Genomic DNA, 20,906 nt, shown 5'->3' with positions numbered 1-20,906 from the left:
TTAGGGTTTATTAGCTTGGGTTAATTTGGTATGTCCTAATAAAAGCCAAAAGAACTTTTAGTCATGAAAAAAGAAGTCAGAAGGCAATACAGCCTCCAGCAGTTCCAGGCTGTCACCTCACACTCCCCAGCCCCTCCCCTCATTGCTGCCTGCATCGCTCCCAGGCTCTGTCTTCTCCACAGAGCCTTTTCCTGCTCTGGTCACCGCACTGGGCCCCAGTCCCAAACCCGGCCGTGCTGGGCACAGTCATCTCAAACACAGAATGGGTCAGGCGCGAAGGGACCACAGCGGCTCCTCTGGTCCAACCTCCCTGCTCAAGCAGAGTCATCCCAGAGCACATGGCACACGATTGTGTTCAGCTTTGGAGTATCTCCAGTGAGGGAGACTCCACACCCTTTCTGGGCAATTTGTTCCCGTGGTCGGTCACTGCACAGCAAAGTAGTTCTTCATGTTCAGGCAGAATTTCTGGGCACCAGTTTCTGTCCATTGCCTCTTGTCCTATCGCTGGGCACCACCGAGCAGTGCCCGGTCCATCTTCTTGAAATCAAGCCTTCAGACACCTGTACACATTAACGAAGTCCCCTCTCAGTCGTCTCTTCTCGAGGCTAAACAGGCACAACTCCCTCGGCCTTTCCCCGTCAGAGAGATAACGCACCCCCTCTCACCCGGGCCGGTACCCCTCGCCACGGCGCCGACCCCACTGGCCCGGCCCCTCACGGCGCACCCCGACCCCGCGGCCCCGCCCGGCCCCTCTCCGCCTCCGCCGGGGCTTCCTCCCGGGGCGCGGGGCAGGGCGGGTACGGCGGGTAAGATGGCGGCGCCCTTGGCTGGGCAGGCGGGGGCTGTGCTGCGGGACCTGGCCCTGCGATCCGCCCGCCTGCGGGGAGAATTCCCGGTGAGTGAGCGAGCGAGCCCGGCCCCGCATCCCGCCAGCTCTGCCGCCGGCAGCCTCCGCCCCGCTCGCCGTGCCCGCCTGAGCCCCGCGGCCGGCGCGGCTCCGCTCGCAGCCTCCCCGCGCCCGTGTCTGGCAGCGGGAGGAACCTTTCTCCTCCCGCCTGGCTGCGGGTGCTCGGGCTGGAGGACGCGTCCAGCCTGGAGCCCCGGCGCTTGCCGGGTCGGGGCGAAGCTCTGGCGGCGGCGGCGGCTCAGGGCTGTGCAGACCAAAGCTGACCGGGAGCGCCCGCTCCGCACGCCTTCCTCCCCCCACAGCTAACAGAACTCCGAATTATTTCCGTGGCCGAGCTGGGGAACGCTGTGCACGAAGTGATATCGTTTGTCTGACAACGCTTCGGGTGGCCCCAACGGGTTGGTTTGGCTCAGTGCGGGTGGCTGAGGTCAGGCTGGGGTGAAGATGCCTGTTTGTGCTCTCCTGGGAAAATGGATCCTAGCTCAGGCTTCCCGGTGGGCTTGAACCTCAGCAGAGCGATGGGAAAGAGTAGATGAACCTCCTGGAGTGGTTCAGGGGCTCTCTTAAGGTGTAGCAGCAGTTCATTATTCACGTCGACAGCAGCCATGCCGAGGTAAAATGAGATATGCACATTTTAGACAGCTCTTATGCTGTTGGCAACCAACTGTTATTTTACCTTTTCATCATGAGCAGCTGTATGAGAATCTACTTTGGTCCACACTTCTGAGCATAAGTGTTTTTCCAGAACCAAAAGCCCCTGGAGCAAAGCGTGTTTGTGTCCGGTTCTCTCCGCAGGTGCCATTGCAGGGAATGCTCCTGGCTGCAGGTGCAGGGCTGTGAAATAAAGAGTGGTGTTGGTGCTGAGCTTGTGTTGCACAACTGCCGTGTGATTTATCTTTTAAGTCACCCACCTCGGTTGCAAATCTGAAATCTTTTGTGCTCAACTTTCCTATTTGAATGCTGGGTACAGTATGTGAGAACTCAATGCAATTGATTTGTTGATTTAGCATTCGTCCATTTCATATATGTATGCATAAACAGGGAGACTGTTTATATGTGTATATATACACACACACAATGATGTCTATATATATATACATTTATCTGTATATATACAGATTTAATTTCATTAGTGTAGATGGGCAGTGCTGTCAGTCACAACAGTGTTTGGGGAATAAGCATTGTATGGTTGAAGATGTGTTCCTGCCGTCATGGCTTAGGTGAGTGTGATCCTACAATAAGGATTTCAGAGGTAATATCCCTGTTGTTGTAGGGCTGTGATATGGAGGGCTTGGAAAGACTGGAGTATGGAGCATTGTCTGGACAGAGTTATCTCGGTGTGAACTGTAGAAGATGTTCTGGTTGAGGTGCCTTGGTTGGTTTCAAGCCCTGTCTTTATCTGGTGCTGCAGTGGGAATTTGAGATACAGGTGGAAATTAGGAACTCATGCTCTATTCTGTCATCTCTCAAAGCATGGAGGCACTGTAAATTACCCCACTGAAATAACTGGGTATCAGCTCAGATCCTCAAGAGTATTCTTAGGATATCAAGGTGGCCAACTTTAAAAAAAATATATTTTTTTGTGCATTATTTTTGAATTAGAGATGTTGAACTTGTATTATAAATCACATTTTGTTATTCTGCTTCTGAACTCTGCCAGATACTGAGAGCATCTCCCAAGATCAGTGCTTTCCAAGTAGGCTATTTTCAAGAACCACATCAGTACTGTATAACAACAAATCAAGTTCTTGATTTCAAAGCAAACCATTTTGTTTTATAAAGGTCTTCAATTTTACAATATTGCATAATAGAATTCCCATTTAAACAGTCTCCTAATCTTCCACTGACTCAGACTTTAAGCTACAAATAAGTTGATCAGCCAGAGTCTGGATTTCTGTGCTACAAAATAGGATAAAGAATCTGAGAGTAAGAGCCCTTTCATTGAAGGTTTTTCTCATTTGTATCGCTCATTCCCTTGCTCAAATGAGAAGTTACACTGTTACTTTATTTAACATAAACGTTCAAAACCTGTCCTCCAAGCCCATCCCAGTGTTTCTTTCACAGATGAGGGTCTTCCATATGGTGTGGGTGTGATAAGGAAATATCAGTCTTAAACTTTGTTATTTCGGTAACCCTGTGTGAGATTTAGAATCTTGCCTCATAACCCTTATGACTTCCTGTTGGAGTGGTGTTTCTATACTATTGCAAAATTTTGTATGATTTCAAAACTGTTGCTGTTCATAGCTGTGAAATTTGGTTGTATGTTGAAACTGTAATCTGCACACATGTTCCTGTGTAACTTCATTTTAGGGCTGGAGTAAATGGTAATCGATCCAATCGCATGAAAATATTTGATCATCCTTCTGCTTTCCCTTTACTTTTTTATAACTGTTAAACATTTTTTACTCCTTTTGCTGTTTATATTCTTGGTAGATTCAATTCTTTGTGCTTCTAAAGTTTTAAATCTGACCAAGTGTTTCAAGAAGATAAAAGATAGATTTGAGTTGTCTACAGTGCATGTGGACAGGAGCATTCAGGCCTGCTCTTGCTGGAGCAGTATTTGTAAAGAGCTGTGACAAACGCTCCTCCGGGCGCCACTCGGCAGCAGAATTCAATCTTGTTGGCTGGCAACAAATAGGCTCCATTGAAGGCTGTTTATTTGAATGGGAGTTGGATTGGGCCCTTTGGGAGAATGCTGTGTTTTCAAAATAGCTTCAGATGCAGTGAAATTCAGTGATGAATATAAATGAGGAACAATTAGAATCATAAAAAAAAATGCATACGGTAACTCCAGTATTCTAATAGAGTGAGCAGGTTGGTTGGTGCGTTATGAGCCCTATCCCAGCCTTCAAAATGGGCCTCAGTCCTGCCAGAACACATCCAGATTCCACATGTGTTGAAAATATTAAAAAAAAAAAAAAAATGAGGGTGGGGGGAAGATGAAATTAAACAATATTTCTGTTATAAAATCTGCTGGAATCAATAGATTTTACAAATAGGGAACTGTGCAAGGTTGCTCACTGCAGATGCCTTCAGTTCCTAGACTTGGATATCTGTAAAACCTCATTAATGTTGAACAGAGAAAGTTCTGCCTTTTTTAAGAAACTATCAGCGGTGGTAGCTGATCTTCCATGCAACACAAAACATTACTGAAAATAACTTTTCAATTCATGGCTTCAGAAGCTACTTTAATGTTGAATTCTTATTTTTTTCTTAGTTTTCTTTGGAGTTCTTGAAAATTTCTTGAAGGTTTGGACTGCTTCCCTATTTGGCTTTTCCTGGTTGGCAGTTTTGCTGTATTTTCAAGGTTTTACATTTAGAGGCAGGAAATACATGAGCCTACAGACTTTCACAAACAGCTTTTTCTAGAGGCTCCTCATCCAAATGACAGGAAAGCCCTCTTCAAACTCTAGACAAAACTGAAATGCCAAAGTGGAGCAGATGTTTGGCCCACTCCTCCCCGGCAGTTCCATTAAACACATGGTTATTGAATCCTATTTTGAGATGAAAGAAGGAAATGAAAACATAAATATAACCTCAGACTGTGATTTTTTTTTTTTTTTAATAATTTTTTCCCCCAGTTAGTTTTATACTAGTGGAACTTCCACCTTGGGAGCAATCTGGCTCTGACACAGTCAGTCACAGCTTTGTCTTGAAGTAGAAAAGCTGCACTTTGCTGCATTGATTTGTCTTCCTTTGTACCTCATGGAGGTATAATTGGAGGATAGGGCTAATTAGGTAAGAGGAGACAGCCTTCATGAATATGACATTAGACTGAGAATTAGCCACACCTGTAGTCTTAAACCTGGCTCTGAATGAATAAATCCTTCTTCTTGACCCTCCAGCTGAACTGCCAACCAGTTTATCTAGAGACTCCTTGCATCCTTGGGTATGTTTAGGATTGGTTAAAGGTTTTTTTTATATAAAAGCAAGTTGGTTTTTTTCATTGATCTGCCTCCTGAGGAACTAGATAAAGTGTCAATAGACAAACTGTGCTTTCTTTACAGTTATCTGAGTGACTGTTTCCTCCTGTTTTTCTCTGGAAATGTCAGTGTATGTTGTAATTTTTTTTTTCTTTTTTCTTTTTTTTTTTTTCTATCTGGCTGATGACTGCCGGCAGGGATTTTATGAAAAATGTGTGAAGATACTGAGATTCTTTTGGGAATACAGAGAAGTGAGATGAAGGTTTAGAAGTTTACACTTGGGGTATAGTTGTTTCTTAGAAGTAGTTCATTTCTCTGCTGTTTTATCCTTTCTCTTGTTTGGAAGGTTCATTTTCAGCAAAAATGGCCAGTGTCCTCATTTAGTTTAGAGATGAGATTGTCTCCCTGCCCGTTTTGGAGACTCACTTGTTCCAAGATGATTTAACCTCAGATGATAATTTTTATTGTTCGCCACACCTGTAATGAGTAGCTCAGCTCATTATTGCCTTGGCCAGTCCAATTTTCTGTGCATATTTGTGACTATCATCTACAGCTTTGAGCATATACTCTGAGGATTTTCTCCAGAAAATTTCCTCCTTTGATACTCACTGCTGAGAAAAGCAGTTTCTAACCATCTGTGACTCAGCTTACACCCATCTCTTCCATAGCATTTTAATAAACCACAGGACAAAGAAGTCATATTACCTGTCCAACTGCTTATGACAGTAACTTTAAACTGGTAATTAAACATTGATCCATGATTAGCTGGCTATTGATTTTATTTTAACTAGATAACAGCAGGAGTGGGTATGAAACAAATAGAAGTTAAGATTGACTATTGTGAAAAATTCCTTAATAGTGGGGCTATGTTGTGCTGCTGAATTCTTTGTTGCATGAGTGAGACTTAAAACAGATTCTGAACTGCAAGCTGAAGCCATCCTTTAATGTGGTAATGAAAATGAAAACTCTGGGTTGGTGTTTTAGTTTGCTTGTGACATTGTGCTGATGGGGATGTTTTTGTATAATTAGTGGTTAAATGTTAACTGTGAAGGAATTTAAAGACTTGCTATTTTTCCACCTACTTGTTGGAACATCTTTTTTAAATCTTCAGTCAACAATTTATACTGATAGCACAAAATATGTTCAATAAATGCAAGTTTTGTTTTGTTTAAAAGGTGCTGTTTTGAGCAGATTTACCCATGAGCTTTTTTCTTCCTGTTCTCTCTCTGGTCTCTTTCTAATTGCTTATAGGTTTCCCTAAACTGTAAGTCTGTATCCCGAAATTGAATTCAATTTTATTTTATATCTATGAAGATCTGAGAGTTTATAAGCTTTGAATCCAAAATCATAAAGCTCTAGGCACTCACAACCCCATTGGGCATGAATGTAAGTTGGGGTATTTAACTCAAAGACTGTTTCTTAAGACTTTTTAACATATTTTGTGATACATTGTTATTCATTTGTGTTTACTTACCTTGCACATGGGTAGTACTTGGTGACAGATCAATTTCTGTCTACCCTGTTTGTCTTCAATTTGTGCATCATAGAATCACAGTCTAGGTTGGGTTGGAGTCTGAGCAACATAAGCTGTGGGAAACAGCCTCAGTTTGTGTCAGGAGGAGAGACTCTTGCACTGTAGTTTACCTTTGATGTCTTAACTCCTGTCCACCTAAATTCTTCATGAGATGCAAAAGTTTTGTAAGAATTGTCAGGAGGAATGAAAAATTAAGTGAGATTTTCAATCATGTTTGGTAGATTTGCCTGCTTGTCCAAGACTTTTGACTGAAAAATAAAGCTGCAAATTAAAAACCAGACACAGATTACTAATGGAACACTTCATCATCTTTTGCTATCTTCCTCTGAAGGATCTGTGGACAAAAGGACAGTTTAATTTGACATCTGCTAATTTCATGGCAGCCAAGAAAGCAGTTACTGCCTTGTGGGGGAAAAAAAAAAAAAAAAAAAGAGTTGTTCATACAGAGTACTGCTATAAAAGTATCAGGGAAGTTCTGGTTATTGGAGGAGTTCTGTGTGCAAATTGTACATAATGCTGATGGCTATAGGTAAAAGATAGAGCTATTCATGATAATTAAAGATAAAAGGGCTATTTAAAGCAACCATATCCTTTTTATTGTCAAGATAGTACTAGCTAAGGTCTGAAGATGGCATAAAAAATGTATTTTCCGTTAAATTTTCTATTGTCTTCAATTCTGTCACTCCAAACACATTGGAAACAGTGAATCTATTTAATTGAATTCTTTCATGCAGAGTTTCAGTCTAGATTTGTTTTTCAGTTAAATGGGTTAGCTTATAATAGTCTAAAGTAATGCCATAAATTTTGGAAGTAGAGGAACAGATATTTGGAGCTTGCTTTAAACGTGATGTGAGATGATTAAACATGATTCCAGAGCGGCTGGAGTGCTGGAGCTCCATCTAGGGAGAGTTGATGACCCAGCTGAGAACCCACGAGTCAGAGTTTGTGGGCAGACCAACATCACTGACAGGGTTATTGTACATTCCTGCTGCAGGCACCTTGATCAGCAAGGACCAGATGAAGCTGCAGGCAGCTGAAGAAGCCTCAGTCAGCAGGCCCTGGTCCTCATGGAGGACTTCATATCCCCCAGGATCTGCTGGAGTGACAGTGCAGCAGGGAACACATAGTCAAGAGTTCCAGGAGGTTTCTGGAGAGCTCTGATAACAACTTCCAAATGCAGGTGTCCGAGGAGCTGACAATAGGAGACATTACTGAACCTCACATGTGGAAACAGGAACTGCTCAGGGCTCTGGCAGCTCCCTCTGGGGAGGTGTCTGGTTTTAAAGCTGAGGGAAGAACCATGGTTGTTTATTTCTATGGATACAGCATGGACTGCAGTAAGACAGAAGGAACAAGGCTGGGCATAGTCCCAATTTCCTTAACCAGTGGAGTAATGCCATCATCCTTTGGGCTTGGAAGTGCTGTTCCATTGGATCAAACTTTACCTTCCTCTCCCTCCATACAGTCGGAAATGTAGAAATCTGCTTTAAGGTCAGAATTTTTGAGGATGATGAGATGATGCTTCTTGTAGTGTCCTAAGCTTGCTTTGAGATTTGAGAATGGCAGCAGGGTGAATTTATATAAATAGGTATAAATAATGGAGAAATATTAATAAAGAAATGACCTGCAAAGGAAAGAAAAATATTCTTAATGCTTGACTTCCTATTAAAGGCTTACTTTCATTGATTATTCTGGGCAGTTTCTGGTTACTCCCCAGCTCTGCCCAAGCAGCTGAAGGCTCTCTACCTTTTGTGTCTTTGTCTCTTAGAGTTTGCTTCATGTCAGTCTACATCAAATGGTCTAATTAAAACCAAGACTTATTAACAATAAAAGGTGTGAAGCACTCAGATTGAAACAAAAAATGGGTAGCAGTATTTTCTTTTCTTACTGCTTCCAGGAAAGAAATTGGTACAGATCATTCTGCACTGGTTTGATAGGCCAGTTATGACTTAGGCATGCAGTGAAACTGTTTCTGTAGATACTTTTCTGTATTTCTTTATTTTACTACCGTGGGCATTTGCATTTTTGTTGCTTCGAAGTGTTATGTTGCTTAGTGCTCAAAGTCATATTCTTCTGTGATGACATAGTTGGGTAGCGTGGAAATTATGATGATTTGACTTCAATATTAAAGAACTGGAACAAAAAAGCTGTGATTATGTTTCATATTTCCTTCTCTGTGATGAAAAATGGAGCTCAAATGGTCTAAATTGGCATTTTATCGGTGTTTTTCTTAAAATATCAGCGACTTCTAACACTTGAAAAAGCATTCTTCCAGGGTATGGTAGGCGTGAAACACTTCTTTGATAGATATGATTACTTGAGATATGAATGCAGAAACATTTCTGTTCATCTTATTGAATATGCTCTGAGTTTCATAACAATTTAGGAAGCTTAATTTGCATGCAGGAAAATAAAAATTGATAGTGGCTACTTTGTCTCATGTTTGGTGGTACAATAGTTTTGGAACTATTTTTTCCTGGCTATGTTTGCTGTTTAGAACATTTCTTCATAGTTGCATAAAAGTATAATTTTAATCTTGTAAAATTTAGGAAATTAAACACTTTTATAAGATCAGAACAAAAATATAAAATTTCCCCTCAAGATTCTTAAAATAAAAGAATATTTCTGATTTATGTGGAGAAGATGGCTATTTCACTTTTTGAATGTGTTGTGCATATCACCAACAATCTTCTTTCATTTCCCAGGGCAGGGTATGTGTTACAGTATTTTCTGCAACTGATTATGCAGTTGTGTATGGTAGTGAGTTTATTTTCATCAGATACTTCAAAGCCTTACTTTTTAGGTCAGGAAAGTATGCTTCTCTTAAAGCTTTGAAGTTTGAAATAAGCAAAATGAACATAATTTGGCTAAAATTAATTACTAATGCAAAGCAGAACTTCTGATGGCGAGCGCATTGACAAAAGCAGAAATTGAATCTGGGAATTCATGTTCTTCCTTTACCCAAGCAAAGGCTCTGAAAATCGATTCCAGAGGTGTAAAGTTTCTGTAGACACGCTTGCTCTTTGGGCATGTGTGGATGTACAATAAGTAATTTTAATACTGTTTTATTCAGCTGGATTTTGGTTTAAAAACACAAGGAAAAAATATTTTGCTATCAGTTTGTGCAGTAAGGACAGAGGGCATCGTTTGGCCCTTCGAGTGTTCTGGCAGCTTGGTGTTTGGGTGGCCAGCTTTGTTTTGTGACATCCTGTTTGTGATGTGACCTTCTGCATGTTGTTTGAACCAGACAGATTTTGTGTAATCCCACAGAGTAAGGAACCTGCCCTGTTTCAAGGTTTTTAGAAGCTGCTAATTGTTCACTGTTCAGGTGAAGGTTTGTGGGGTTGGGGTGTGCTCAGCCCTGCTCAGGCAGCCTGTCCACACTAGCCAAAATGCATCCCAGAAGTTCTCAGGGTCACAGGGGTGCTGCCACTTAATTTGCAGAAATTTAATTTTGCTGATTGCATGTAGATAGAGGCCTGAATACTCCCCTGGGTGGGGAGCAGGACACAGTTGTCAGGGATTTGGTGATGTCCTGCTTTATTTGGAGGTCAGTCTGTAGCAGCCTGACTGAAACAGCTGCTGAACAATAGGCTGGCAAGGTGTGGGAAATGAAGAGTGGTCAGGGTCTTACTGTTCAAAGGGACACTTCCCACCATTTTCTCTTTTACTTTTGAGAACTGTAGTCCTCAAAAGCCATACATGCAGACACCCAGAAGGATCATCCAGGTGGTGGCTGCTAGGATCTGCCTTGTAGGGCCTGAGGATGTGGGCTTAGATTCTGGTTTTGTGAGATAAGGAGAATAAGAATGGCAGAAGGAGCTCAAGTCTGACCCTGTGCATGTTTCTTGTAGATTACAATGGAGCTTAGTGGGTAGGAGAGTGTATTTACAGAATAGCTGTCAAAATCCCTGAGTGTAAGCAAGCTGTAAATAAGTCTATAAAGTGTAATCGTTACTGGAGACTTTAAATCTGCAATGAGTGAAGGACTTGCTTCAAGTTCATTCTTGTGTCTGCTTCCTTGCATGAGAAGTAAACAGAAGGATAAATCAGAAAGCTGCGTTTATACATATATAGGCACATTGGAAGAGAATTATGTAGTTTCCCTTGTGTTTTCTGGAGCTAATGACCCAAATGAGCCCTGCAGTGGAAGAACATCACACCACCCTACGTCATGTCCAGGAGAAGGCAGAGGTTAAGCCTGGCATCAATCAGTTTGCAGTCAGACTGATTGTAGGTGGACAAGGAGGAGTACAAGATCAAGTCAAAAGAACATAGTAGGGCAGGCATTCAGGAACCCTTGAAGTGAAAGGGTTTCTAGCAGTAGACAGGGAGCAGGAACATTCAGGAGAACTGATAAGGGAGTCATGATGTTTTGTTAAGAATGCAGTCAGGATTTTCAGTCACACTTCCAGCCTGAGTACATTTACTATCCTTACTGTTTCATCTGCAATACTGTGAAATATCCATATAACTGAAGTGTTTCTGAAACATTGTGGGTTTTATGTGCATATTGCTATGGTTTTGTTTAAAGGGAAAGGTTCATGAATAGATACTGTTCTGGTTTTTTTTTAATCCAGTCTATATGGTTTTGTAATCTAAATTTCAGAATTGTGTAAGAGATGGGTGCTGTCTTCTGAAATCCTCTTCTGTTTCTGTGACATTTGTTAAAGCACAGCGAAATTGTACTGTTTCCTGTTAGAGCCACTGTGGAAAGATTTAGAAGGTGGGCTTTAATGAAAGAGAGAAATAAAGCAGAGAAAGCCTTGCTAGCATCCAGCCACTTCAGAACTGATGGATACACTCCTGATGTTCCTCTTTCCCAGCTGAGAGATTCCACCACTGAGAGAGGAAAGAAAGCACTGAGTGAAAAATAAAGAGGGATGTTGAAGTATCATTATATGTTTCCTAATAAATATTGATTTCTATGTCATTGCAGTTTAATCTATCGTTTAGTGGAAGGGAACATTGTTTTAGAGGTGGAAGAGGTAAATCCTCATGAATATTTCATGTATGTATTAATGAATTAATTTTAAGGTAGTGGGTAGTGAATGAAATGTTTAAACCCCCCAGTAATGGTGGTATTTTAATTTTAATGTGAAAAAACTTCGATAGAGCCACATATTTTTAGATTCAATTACCTTGGAAAGCTGGCAGTTCATCTAGTGTGCGAGTTTTGGGAAGGTTCTCCCACTTCAGTGAGCAAATCGGGGGAGAGTGCAGGAGTTTGATTCATGACTTGACTTTGGGGTCAAATCCAGTAGGCTTATTTCTTTAGTTAAATCATTCACTTTCCCAGGTTAATTTTAGCATTTTGGGTAGGCTGTTCAGGTTGAGGCTGAAACTGTTCTTTTTATAATTGGTTTCTGCAGGATCTTGCTACTTCGAACTGTCCTGTATTACCCAAAAATGTCAGACCTTCCTACTCTGCCTAAAAGTGCTCCCTGCTGCAGTCCCTTGTATCTGACTTTGTATTTTCTTTTTAAAAAGCAGAAATGTGGCTTATATGGCCATATCATGCAGAGGGTATTTCATAGGTGTTTATTTGATAGAAATTTCTGTTCGTTTCTGTGGTATTATTGAAATAAAACTCCTTTGGTAAGACTGAAATTTGAAGGACAACCTAATACTGTTTCTCATTTAAATTGTGTAAGAATAAATGATTACAAATTGACAGATATTGCTTGTAGTGATTCCTTTCTTGAGTGAAAAACCAATTTCTATTTCCTTCTTAATTTAGGAACTTAAAATTATGAAGAGAGAAAAAGAGAAACTAGATGCAACCCCAACACAAGCAAAACAAACTATGAATTGAAAATGTAATCACTGCTTTTGTTTTCAGGGCCTTGTTGCATTGCACTAAATCTGCAGATGAACCAGCTTTTACTCAGGATTTATTAGTAACAAATAACAGAGGTACAGCAGGTGCTTGTGTGGAAAATGCACTATACAATGTTCTGCAGTGTCCCTGCGGAGTCCCTCAGCCTCTGCCCTGGTGGGCTCAGTGCCTCCCCTGGACACTTTCCCTCCAGTTCAACGTGCCTTTGCAGGGGTGTGCAGAGCTCTGGCATTGTGCACCAGGTAGGCCCAGTCTCTCACCTGTGTCCAGGAGCATCCAAATCCCTGGGGGTGAATTCCTAGGAGACATTTGCTGCTGGAGCAGTAGGTGTTTGGGTCCATGCACTTCTGAGAACTTGTGTCTTTTTCAGAGAGCTCACCCAGAGGATTCGCTCACTACCAGGCTTTTATTATTCCATTAAATAGTGTACAATATTTTCTGGTTTAATTTGTTTTGAAATAATTCAGCCATACTTTATAATGCCTTATGGAACTCATCAATATTGCCTGTGTATCTGTCTAATGAGAGTTCAGTAAATTAGCATATTCATTAAACAAACAAATTATTGTTCCTTTAGTAATTGGTGACTGCCTGTTTCTCAGCAGAGGAGTGATGTCAACTGGCATCAATTAGTTAGTTTAGTGTGCGTTGTTACCTGGAGTTAGGTAATCTGTGGCTGATATCCTGGCTTCATTAGGTTGTATTAGAAAAATCACTGCTGCCTGGTGATGGGAGAAAAGTAGTTTCTCTTGACTAAAAGGATGAGATCCCTAAATATACCTTCTTTAGCTTTTCAGTTAAAATAGCTTCCTTCTCTAAAATTGACATGTTGCTAGTTCAACAAAGCTCTTCTCTTCATTTCTTTGATGTTTGTCACCATCTTTGTTTCCTACTGTGATTCCTGTCTTCCTCTGCCTGGTTTGCAGTGGCTCCTCTTAATAAGAATCTTGCAATGTGTGACAAGAGAAATTTGCTTTTCCTTGAACTATGGGAAAGTATTCAGGGGAAGATTTAACTAAGCACTTTTGATTGCATGGACTAGAACTAAATGGTGACACAAACACCTAATATAGTAATAAAAAAATTCCTGTGATTGTTTCAAACTAGATTTCTGAAGTAAAGTTCTTCTGGAGTGTTACTGTTCTGGACAGTGAGTTGCAGTGAATTTGAGTAATTGCTTTGGAAGGAGAAATGCACTTGAGCTGGTAGTTTCATACTGTCTTCCCCAGACTTGGTTTGCAGCAGGCAGTGCAGTCTCATTTTCAGTGATGAGCACTTCTGGGCAGAGGTGGTGGCCTGTTTCACTCCATTGAAGTTTTTAAACTTAAACAAAATGTACACTTTCCAAGCTCTTGGCCCCTCTCTGAACTGTTTAAGTCTAATGTTTGTAAACAATTTAACAGTAGCAATCCTAATAATTATAGTAACTGTGAGCTCCTTTTATAACCAAGCCCCCATTTATTTGTCTGTGTTTTTTGAGTATATGAAGAGAACCATTTAGTTATTTAACACAGGCATCTTGTTTCAAAGAGTCGTAGATGTTAGGAATAGTAATAATTTTCCACCAGAACAGGCAGTCCAGATTTACTAAACAAAAATATAAGGGCTTACTTCATGTGTGGTTTTTTATTTTATTTGAAGTTAGATTTCATAAACCTTTGTTGCACTGACAGATCTCACTTGTTCTGAAAAGTGAGTATATGGTTCAGTGGTATAAAACAGTAAATTGCCCCTGCAGTTTATTGATCAAAATGCCTTAGCCTTCAGAAAACTGGGAAATGTGATAGGTTGGGCTTTTTTTTTCTGACAGACATACTGCATTTTACTGCTCAAGATATTTTGTGTGGTATATTTTCAGAAATAAATATGGAACTAAAAGGCCTATAGCTGTTCACTAGAGTTTGTGTGTTGGTTTTAATTCAATTAAAATGAATTCCCATTTGTAGGAATAGGTAATGGAACATAACTGTTTAAAGGTCTTCAGCTGTGCCTGTAGATTTTAAAATCAAATGCTCTTGTTTAAGGCCCTGTCTGCTTGTGGTGCTTTGATACAGACTAAAAAATAAGCAATTCCTGACTGCTGTGAACAAAAGTATGGAAACTGTTTTTGTCAGGGAAATATTCAAGACTTCTTCCTAAACTAGCTCACAGAATCAATTTTATCCCTCATAAATATATCACAGAAGTCTAGATTGAGACTTTGATCATAATGCTCAGTGTTGGATGAGGCTGCTGGACTCTGCTCATACCAAAGGGACCTTGCTGCCATATGGCATACCAGCTAAAGTGGGCAGTTTGGGATGTTGATGGAAGACAGTTTCCTCTGTGGCTTTTAAATAGGATGACCTGGAGGCTTGCTCCTGCTTTGGAAGATTAAAATTGCTGGTTTGTGGCAGCCAACAGGACGTTAGTTTGGAAGGACATTTGCTGTCCTGTTTTCCATAATGAGCCCCCAGGTTTACAGTGTTGGCCATCTCTGGAGAGAAGGGGATGTGTGGTTTGGCTCGATGGGACAGCTCTTACAGCCCATGAGCCTTACCATGACTCTTTCCTTTCTTTTGTGCTTGAAAGACTTGCTTTCCTACAGAGCATATTTTTGCTTTTTATGACTCACATTTGTGATAAACTTCTGTTTAGTGTGGTGCCTTTTTGCTAAGTTTTTGTTTCTTGTCGGGTTAACTTACTCATTTTGTGGGCACTGCCAGCAAACTGAAATAAGTGGTTTAGTTTGTTTTCAGTGGCCTATGTGGTATATTTTAAGTATATGACCTAATAAAATGTGTCTATACCTGCAGTGGTTTATATGAGGGTATTCAGTTTATTTCGTTTATTTCTGATGGTTTGTTTTTGAGAGAAACTTCTACATCTTTGTCAATTGCAGAAGCTGTATGTCAATAAATATAATAAAGGTTTATGCCTCATATTGATGGATGGCCTACTCTTTCATTACTGTCATCTTTGTGTATCTGTTTTCCTTCATATGTGCTTGGAATTGCATTGCAGGTCAGAGTACACAAATGGAATAAACTGGAATGCTGTAGGATGTGTTGGCTGAGCAAATAGATTTTTCTGGTGACAGACATTTATTTTTGATCACATACACTAAATACACCTCCTTTTAAGTTCAGATACAGAATACATCTGAAAGACCTCAGGAACATCACAGTTTTTATTCCCAATTTACTTATTTCCAAGATAACCATTACAATAAAATCCAAGTTTATAAAACTTGATACTTTATGTATTTGACATATAATTTTCATTCATGTAGAGTTAATTTGTGTTGCTAGAGCTATTTCACAGGATCTATGAGCACAGTTAAAGGTACTTGGCATCAGTGGAGCAACAGAAGAGGAAGAAAGAAGTGGGCGTTTATTTGACCAGCTTTACTGCCAGGTGCTTTTCAGAGGTCCATCTTTGTTTTGTGATATTAATACTGACTTCCATTCGTACTGCAAATGAAAAGGAAATGTTGGATGTTAAAGTGTGTCTTCCTTTTAACAGTCATGCAATAAAATGCATTAAGCTATGTTAATGAAAACAGTAGAGCTGCTCAAATTATATAGGTGTGTCAAGGGATGTTCAATTATCCTAGAAATTAGCTTAGTAGTGGTCTTGTTTTCCTTAATAGTGTTGATGAACACTGGATTCTCTTCCCCAAACTAGAATTGTTTGGCATTTTACAAAAGTAGAGATTTGACCTGGAGAGTCTTACCAAGGGAAAACCGGTATTTGAGATTTTTTTAGGGAAATGATCTACACATGAACACTGGACTTGATAAGGTGAAATACATAGTTGTGGATGGTTAGCTGAGGTAGTTTCATGTGGAATTAGGCATGAAATGGCACTAAATTTTTTTAAATTTGATTTTTTTAAGACCAAGAGGCCTCAGTCGTAATAGAGGATATAATTTGAATTTTCAGTTGCTTGTCAGACTTGACCCTTCAGTTAATTCTTTTTGACAGCTTTTTCATATACTTGTTACAGAACACACTTAAGATTCTATTACATGTATTCTATTTTTAAAAGTCAGCCTTGGACATTTTACCAGGGAGGCCAAAGAATGAGAAAACCTTACACCAAGTGTATAGGTTCAGGTAAGAAATAATCGGTGACATCATCTGATGAAGTTTGGGTTTACTGATGCTGCTCCTGTTTTGTGCTTATATGGAGCATTTATTTTCGAGCAGAGTTTTGCTGAAGTAGTTAACATGCAACTTGCAAACTTCTTGATGAACGTGTTAAGACAGTTTCTTCTGGTTTTATGAGCGTGTGCTTTCTTTTTCCAAAAGTAAGCACTCAAAAGATACCTCCTGGGTCATCTGAAAGATATTGTGCATCAGAGTAGTTAATGCTGCATATGTAACCACGATGTCTCTGCTGCAGTGTTTTCTAAATCTGTTTGGGCTTTTGGGGGTTTTTTTAGTGTTTTTTGGTTTGGGGTGGGTTTTTTTGTTTATATTGGAAGCAAATTTCTGCTAGAAAATGTATTTGTAGTTCCACTCCTGTTTAACTAAGTTGTTATTTTTTTAGCCCTTATTATTTAAATAATACCATTTTTTTTTCTTGTCCTGTGACTGCTAAAGAATTGGCACATGGAACAGTGGAAGAATAATGCAACTGCTATCCAAATACATTATTTCTGCAGAGTCTTCAGCATTTTATGAAAAAAAAAAAAAAACAAACCAAACCACCAAACAAAGAGGAGGTAAATTAGAGATTATTGCAGGTTATATGAAGAATCAGTTTTTTCTCTAGAGTAGTCAATAAACCACTGATGCAATTCTGGAACACCTGACCTTGTCAAGATGATCAAAAAGAAATGTTTGATTTCTTGATGTGTGTGCCACTCATTTAATCATGTGGGACCAAACATTGTCTCTGTTTATATAGAGAAGGAACTTTGAATGGAAGGCTTGTCCAGAACAAAATATGCAATTCCTAGTAATAGTAGTTTTCTAAATCCTCCTTACTCTATGTACTTTTGTTCTACATTAGTGTGATTCTGACTGGTAACAAAAATCTTGGAGGTTGGAGAAGGGAAGGAAGATTAGAAGTGAAACCCAACCAATCCTTTGTGCTTTTGGAAAATGCCAAATAATTCCAGCCAGCAGGAGAAAATGTGGTTTGAAATTTGTACTTGATTAAATCATTCTGACTTCATCTCACTTCATGTTACTGCTCAGTTGAGGCCTTTTGTTCCACTTACTTGAGTTTTGGGATTTTTGATGTTGTCAGGCTCTCAGGAAATGTTATCAGTTGTAAAAGAACCCTATTTAAGTGTATTAATCTCTTTGATAAGCACTTACGTTAGAAATTTAATCTTAAGGAATATCTTATTAGGATGAATTTAATTCCTCTTTAAAGCTTTATTATTTTAAATAACATTTTATTTTCTGTGTACTGCTAGTAATGTTTTCTTAGTTTTACAAACTGATTTATTCTTAAACCTTATTTGTGGTTTAAAAATAAAAAACAAAAACACCTTTTGATTTACCAGGCAGATCTGAATCTCAAATAAGAGCCACTCTGCATCTACAATGTGTACATCAATACACAACATGAAGTTCCCATATGAAGGATAACAGAAAAATACCATCAATGGAAAATTTTCTCATTTTTTGTCTGTCATCTTGTGAAGATGAAAGAAGAGATGTCACACAGGGAGTCAGGGTTTGCTGAAATCCACACACAATTTCCAGTCTCTTCTTTGCAGGCTGGTGGGACAGGATCTACTCCTTGTGCTCCAGCCCAACCTTGCAATAAGGAAACAGATGAAGCACAGACACATTTTGAACTGCTGGAACATCCTGGCTTTCAGCTGGGACAGAGCTTCATGGAAAGATCTGAGAGACCTCTGGTGTTTTCTGACTAATATGTAGGGGGAGGAGACAAAAGTATTCAAGCAGGGATAAACTGGGAATAGAAGGTGGTGAGGATCAATAATGAACAGAAGTTACTAAAAGCTGGGCTCTGCATTCCTGTGCTTTAGGCTCTCTTTTAGTTGCTTCCCCATTCCCTCTTTCAGATTGAGATTATTTTTCTCATGGTGATTTACCATCTAATTCTTTAGTCTGTCTTTGTTGAGAGCTGGAACTGAATTGGCAAATCTAGCAGTGCTGTTTGATGCTGCTGCAAACAATGAAACAGAGCTGTAAAACAGGAGAATAAGCAATACAAAGACAGGTGATGGCAGAGTTGTGTTCTGTGCCAGATTAAAGCCTCCTGATAACTTTCAGGGGGAAGGGTTGGATTATGGCTGCCTGTAAAAGACTATCTGTGGGAAATTGCTTTCTCTCAGACCTTTTTAGACTCTTCCCTAAGGTTTTTTGAAGCTGTACCTTTGTGCATTACTACTCTTACTGTCAGTCTCAGGTGTAGATTTATCTGTAGAATGCATAAAAGTTTATGATGCCCAAGAAATGCCTAAAATGGGCTATTTGAAGCCCATCTGAAATTTTTGAGCATCCTTGGTATAAATGTATTTGGAGGGTAGGGATTCAAGATTCTTGTATAAATTCAGATACAGATTTATTGCAACGAAAACATCTTTGGGTTGGGAATTGGTTCAAAGAATCATCTGTTTACTCATGTTTCTAAGATTACATGGTCACTTTTCTTTTTGTTGTCACCCTAAAATGTATGTCCACAGCTGTTTTGATTTTTCAAGATGGTCTTGAAAGAGCAGTCACCTTTGCAGATTCAAAGCTTGTGCTTTATTTCATCTCTTGTAACTGCTTTAGTTTTCCTGCTGTTCTCATGACATACTGTGTGTATCTTGCAAGGGCTTTAAAGCAAGTTTTTCCTGTTCCTTGTTCTTCAGAGCTTCTGGTACAGACTTCAGATACTTATTAATTTTATCAAGCAGTTCATTCACAACTGGGAGTTTTTTTCTGCAATAACTTGATTGAAAGTCCTCAAAAAGTTGGCACTCAGTAAGACAGTCTGCCTTAGAATTATGTAATATAGCAGGGGGTGAAAAAAATGTGCTCACTAACCTGGAGTTTGTAGGCTTTGCTTTTCTGTGCCAGCAGTTCTTCAGCAGACCTTTGTCTCATCACCCTTAGGACTGCTTTGATACTTTTCGAAGGAATTATTCTCTTATTTCCTTTCTGTGTTCCTCAGACTGGCCTGGTTCATAATTTAGGAAAGAAATAGTGTCATAATATCTTAATATGAATTGTCCAACTTTTGTAAGAGAACATTTTCCTTATGCTTATGTATGTCTGCACTTTATGCATATGTAATAAGATTTTTAGCATCCCATCAATGGAGTATCTCTGTGGTACATTCTGAGTTATATTTTTGGGTTGTAAAATATCTGTTGTATCCCAAAAGCACCCATAAGGTGCCAAGAGGTGTTTGGGAGCAGAGGTCACTGCAGTTCCCACCAAGCAACAGCCATAAAAGTCTTCTCCAGAATGAAATTTTTTGAATGTTTTCCTTCTTATTTATTTGATTTAGATCAGCTTCATAATACATATGTGTGAAACTGATTTATTGTTCTAAGTTATGAATAAAAGCTGTTTTGAAGACTTGGTCTTAAATTATAAAACCAGTGACCGAGATTTTATCAGCTGTATTACTGATCTGTAGAAATTTTTAGATAAATTGAAAGGGTCCCTCCTGGCCCCCAGTGTTAATCCCTTTGTGGAAATGATCCTGAAGTAATAATTGTTAGAGCCTACCAGAGAATTTATAATAGGAAAACAAATTAAATGTCAACAATTATGAAAGGGACTTTAAATTTTGACCCTACATTTGAAGCATTGCATAACTGTAATAACACATTGTCTGTGAAGAGCGTGGAGGAATATAAATCATATGAGGTGTCTGTATGATGTGTAGAATTAGAGATAGCCGTAGAGCAAACTGACAATGTCATTTTGTTCCTCTAAAATATGTTAATGAGGTTATGGATAAAAGGATTTAAAATGTCATCCTGAGCTATTTTTAACTGTTTAGGTTCAGTCGGAGTCACTTTTACAGAAAACATGCAGTTATATACTGTAAAAAATGGGTTGGTGTTTTCTTTATGTATCAGTCTTTTCTGCTGTGTTTCAAAGAGAATAGAACAGATGAGAGTTTGCTTTCAGGCAACTCAGCCTGTAAACCTTGAATGTTGTGAGAGCATGTGTGTTACTGGAAGACTTTAGCATGAAGGGGTTTTGTTTTCAGTATAAAGTTGCATAAGGTTAATAATTTTTTTATCATGCTGTTAGAAATCAAAGCATTAGTGTAGTAAATAATCCTCTTTGTCTAACATTTCTAAATACATAGCACTGGCTTGCATGCTGTGTTTCTTAGTTTAGGGGAAACCAAGAAGTGATTGTGGCTGGCTGCCAGGAGGACAGCAGTTTGTCTCTCCATGTGGGAAAAGCATCTTTTGCTGGCACAAAAGGTGATTATACCATTGCCAGGAGCCAGCTCCACCTTTGCCATTATACCATTGCCAGGAGCCAGCTCCAGCTCCTTATTTATTGCTTTTGTGTGAAACAATTTTTCCTGTGTGGAGAATGTGTCCTTTCTTAAAACCATTCAGTAAAGATCTTGTGACTTCTCTAGTGTTTCAAGGTTTCCTGCCAGCACAAGCTGATGTGATGTCTTTGTGTGTGTCAGGCTGCTGTGTCTTTGTACTGTGTCTTTGTACCCATGGGGTGTAGATATCTTTGTATTCTCACGGGGACACCTAAACTGGCATG

At 39.6% G+C, this 20,906-nt stretch overlaps 1 protein-coding gene across 1 annotated transcript in view; it reads left to right on the top strand.

The window, feature by feature from the left end:
* The first annotated feature begins 795 nt into the window (after positions 1 to 795).
* SUCLG2 (succinate-CoA ligase GDP-forming subunit beta) overlaps positions 796 to 20,906 on the top strand; it is a 114,335-nt gene continuing 94,224 nt past the window's right edge. The window contains exon 1 of the mRNA XM_082288653.1: positions 796 to 895. Coding sequence (XP_082144779.1) covers positions 812 to 895 — 84 coding nt within the window. The 5' untranslated portion in view covers positions 796 to 811. The remainder of the gene's footprint in view (positions 896 to 20,906) is intronic.

Source organism: Coloeus monedula (genome assembly GCF_965178545.1).
Source record: "Coloeus monedula genome assembly, chromosome: 11".
Taxonomy (NCBI): domain Eukaryota; kingdom Metazoa; phylum Chordata; class Aves; order Passeriformes; family Corvidae; genus Coloeus; species Coloeus monedula.
This window is presented reverse-complemented; position numbering and strand designations above follow the sequence as displayed.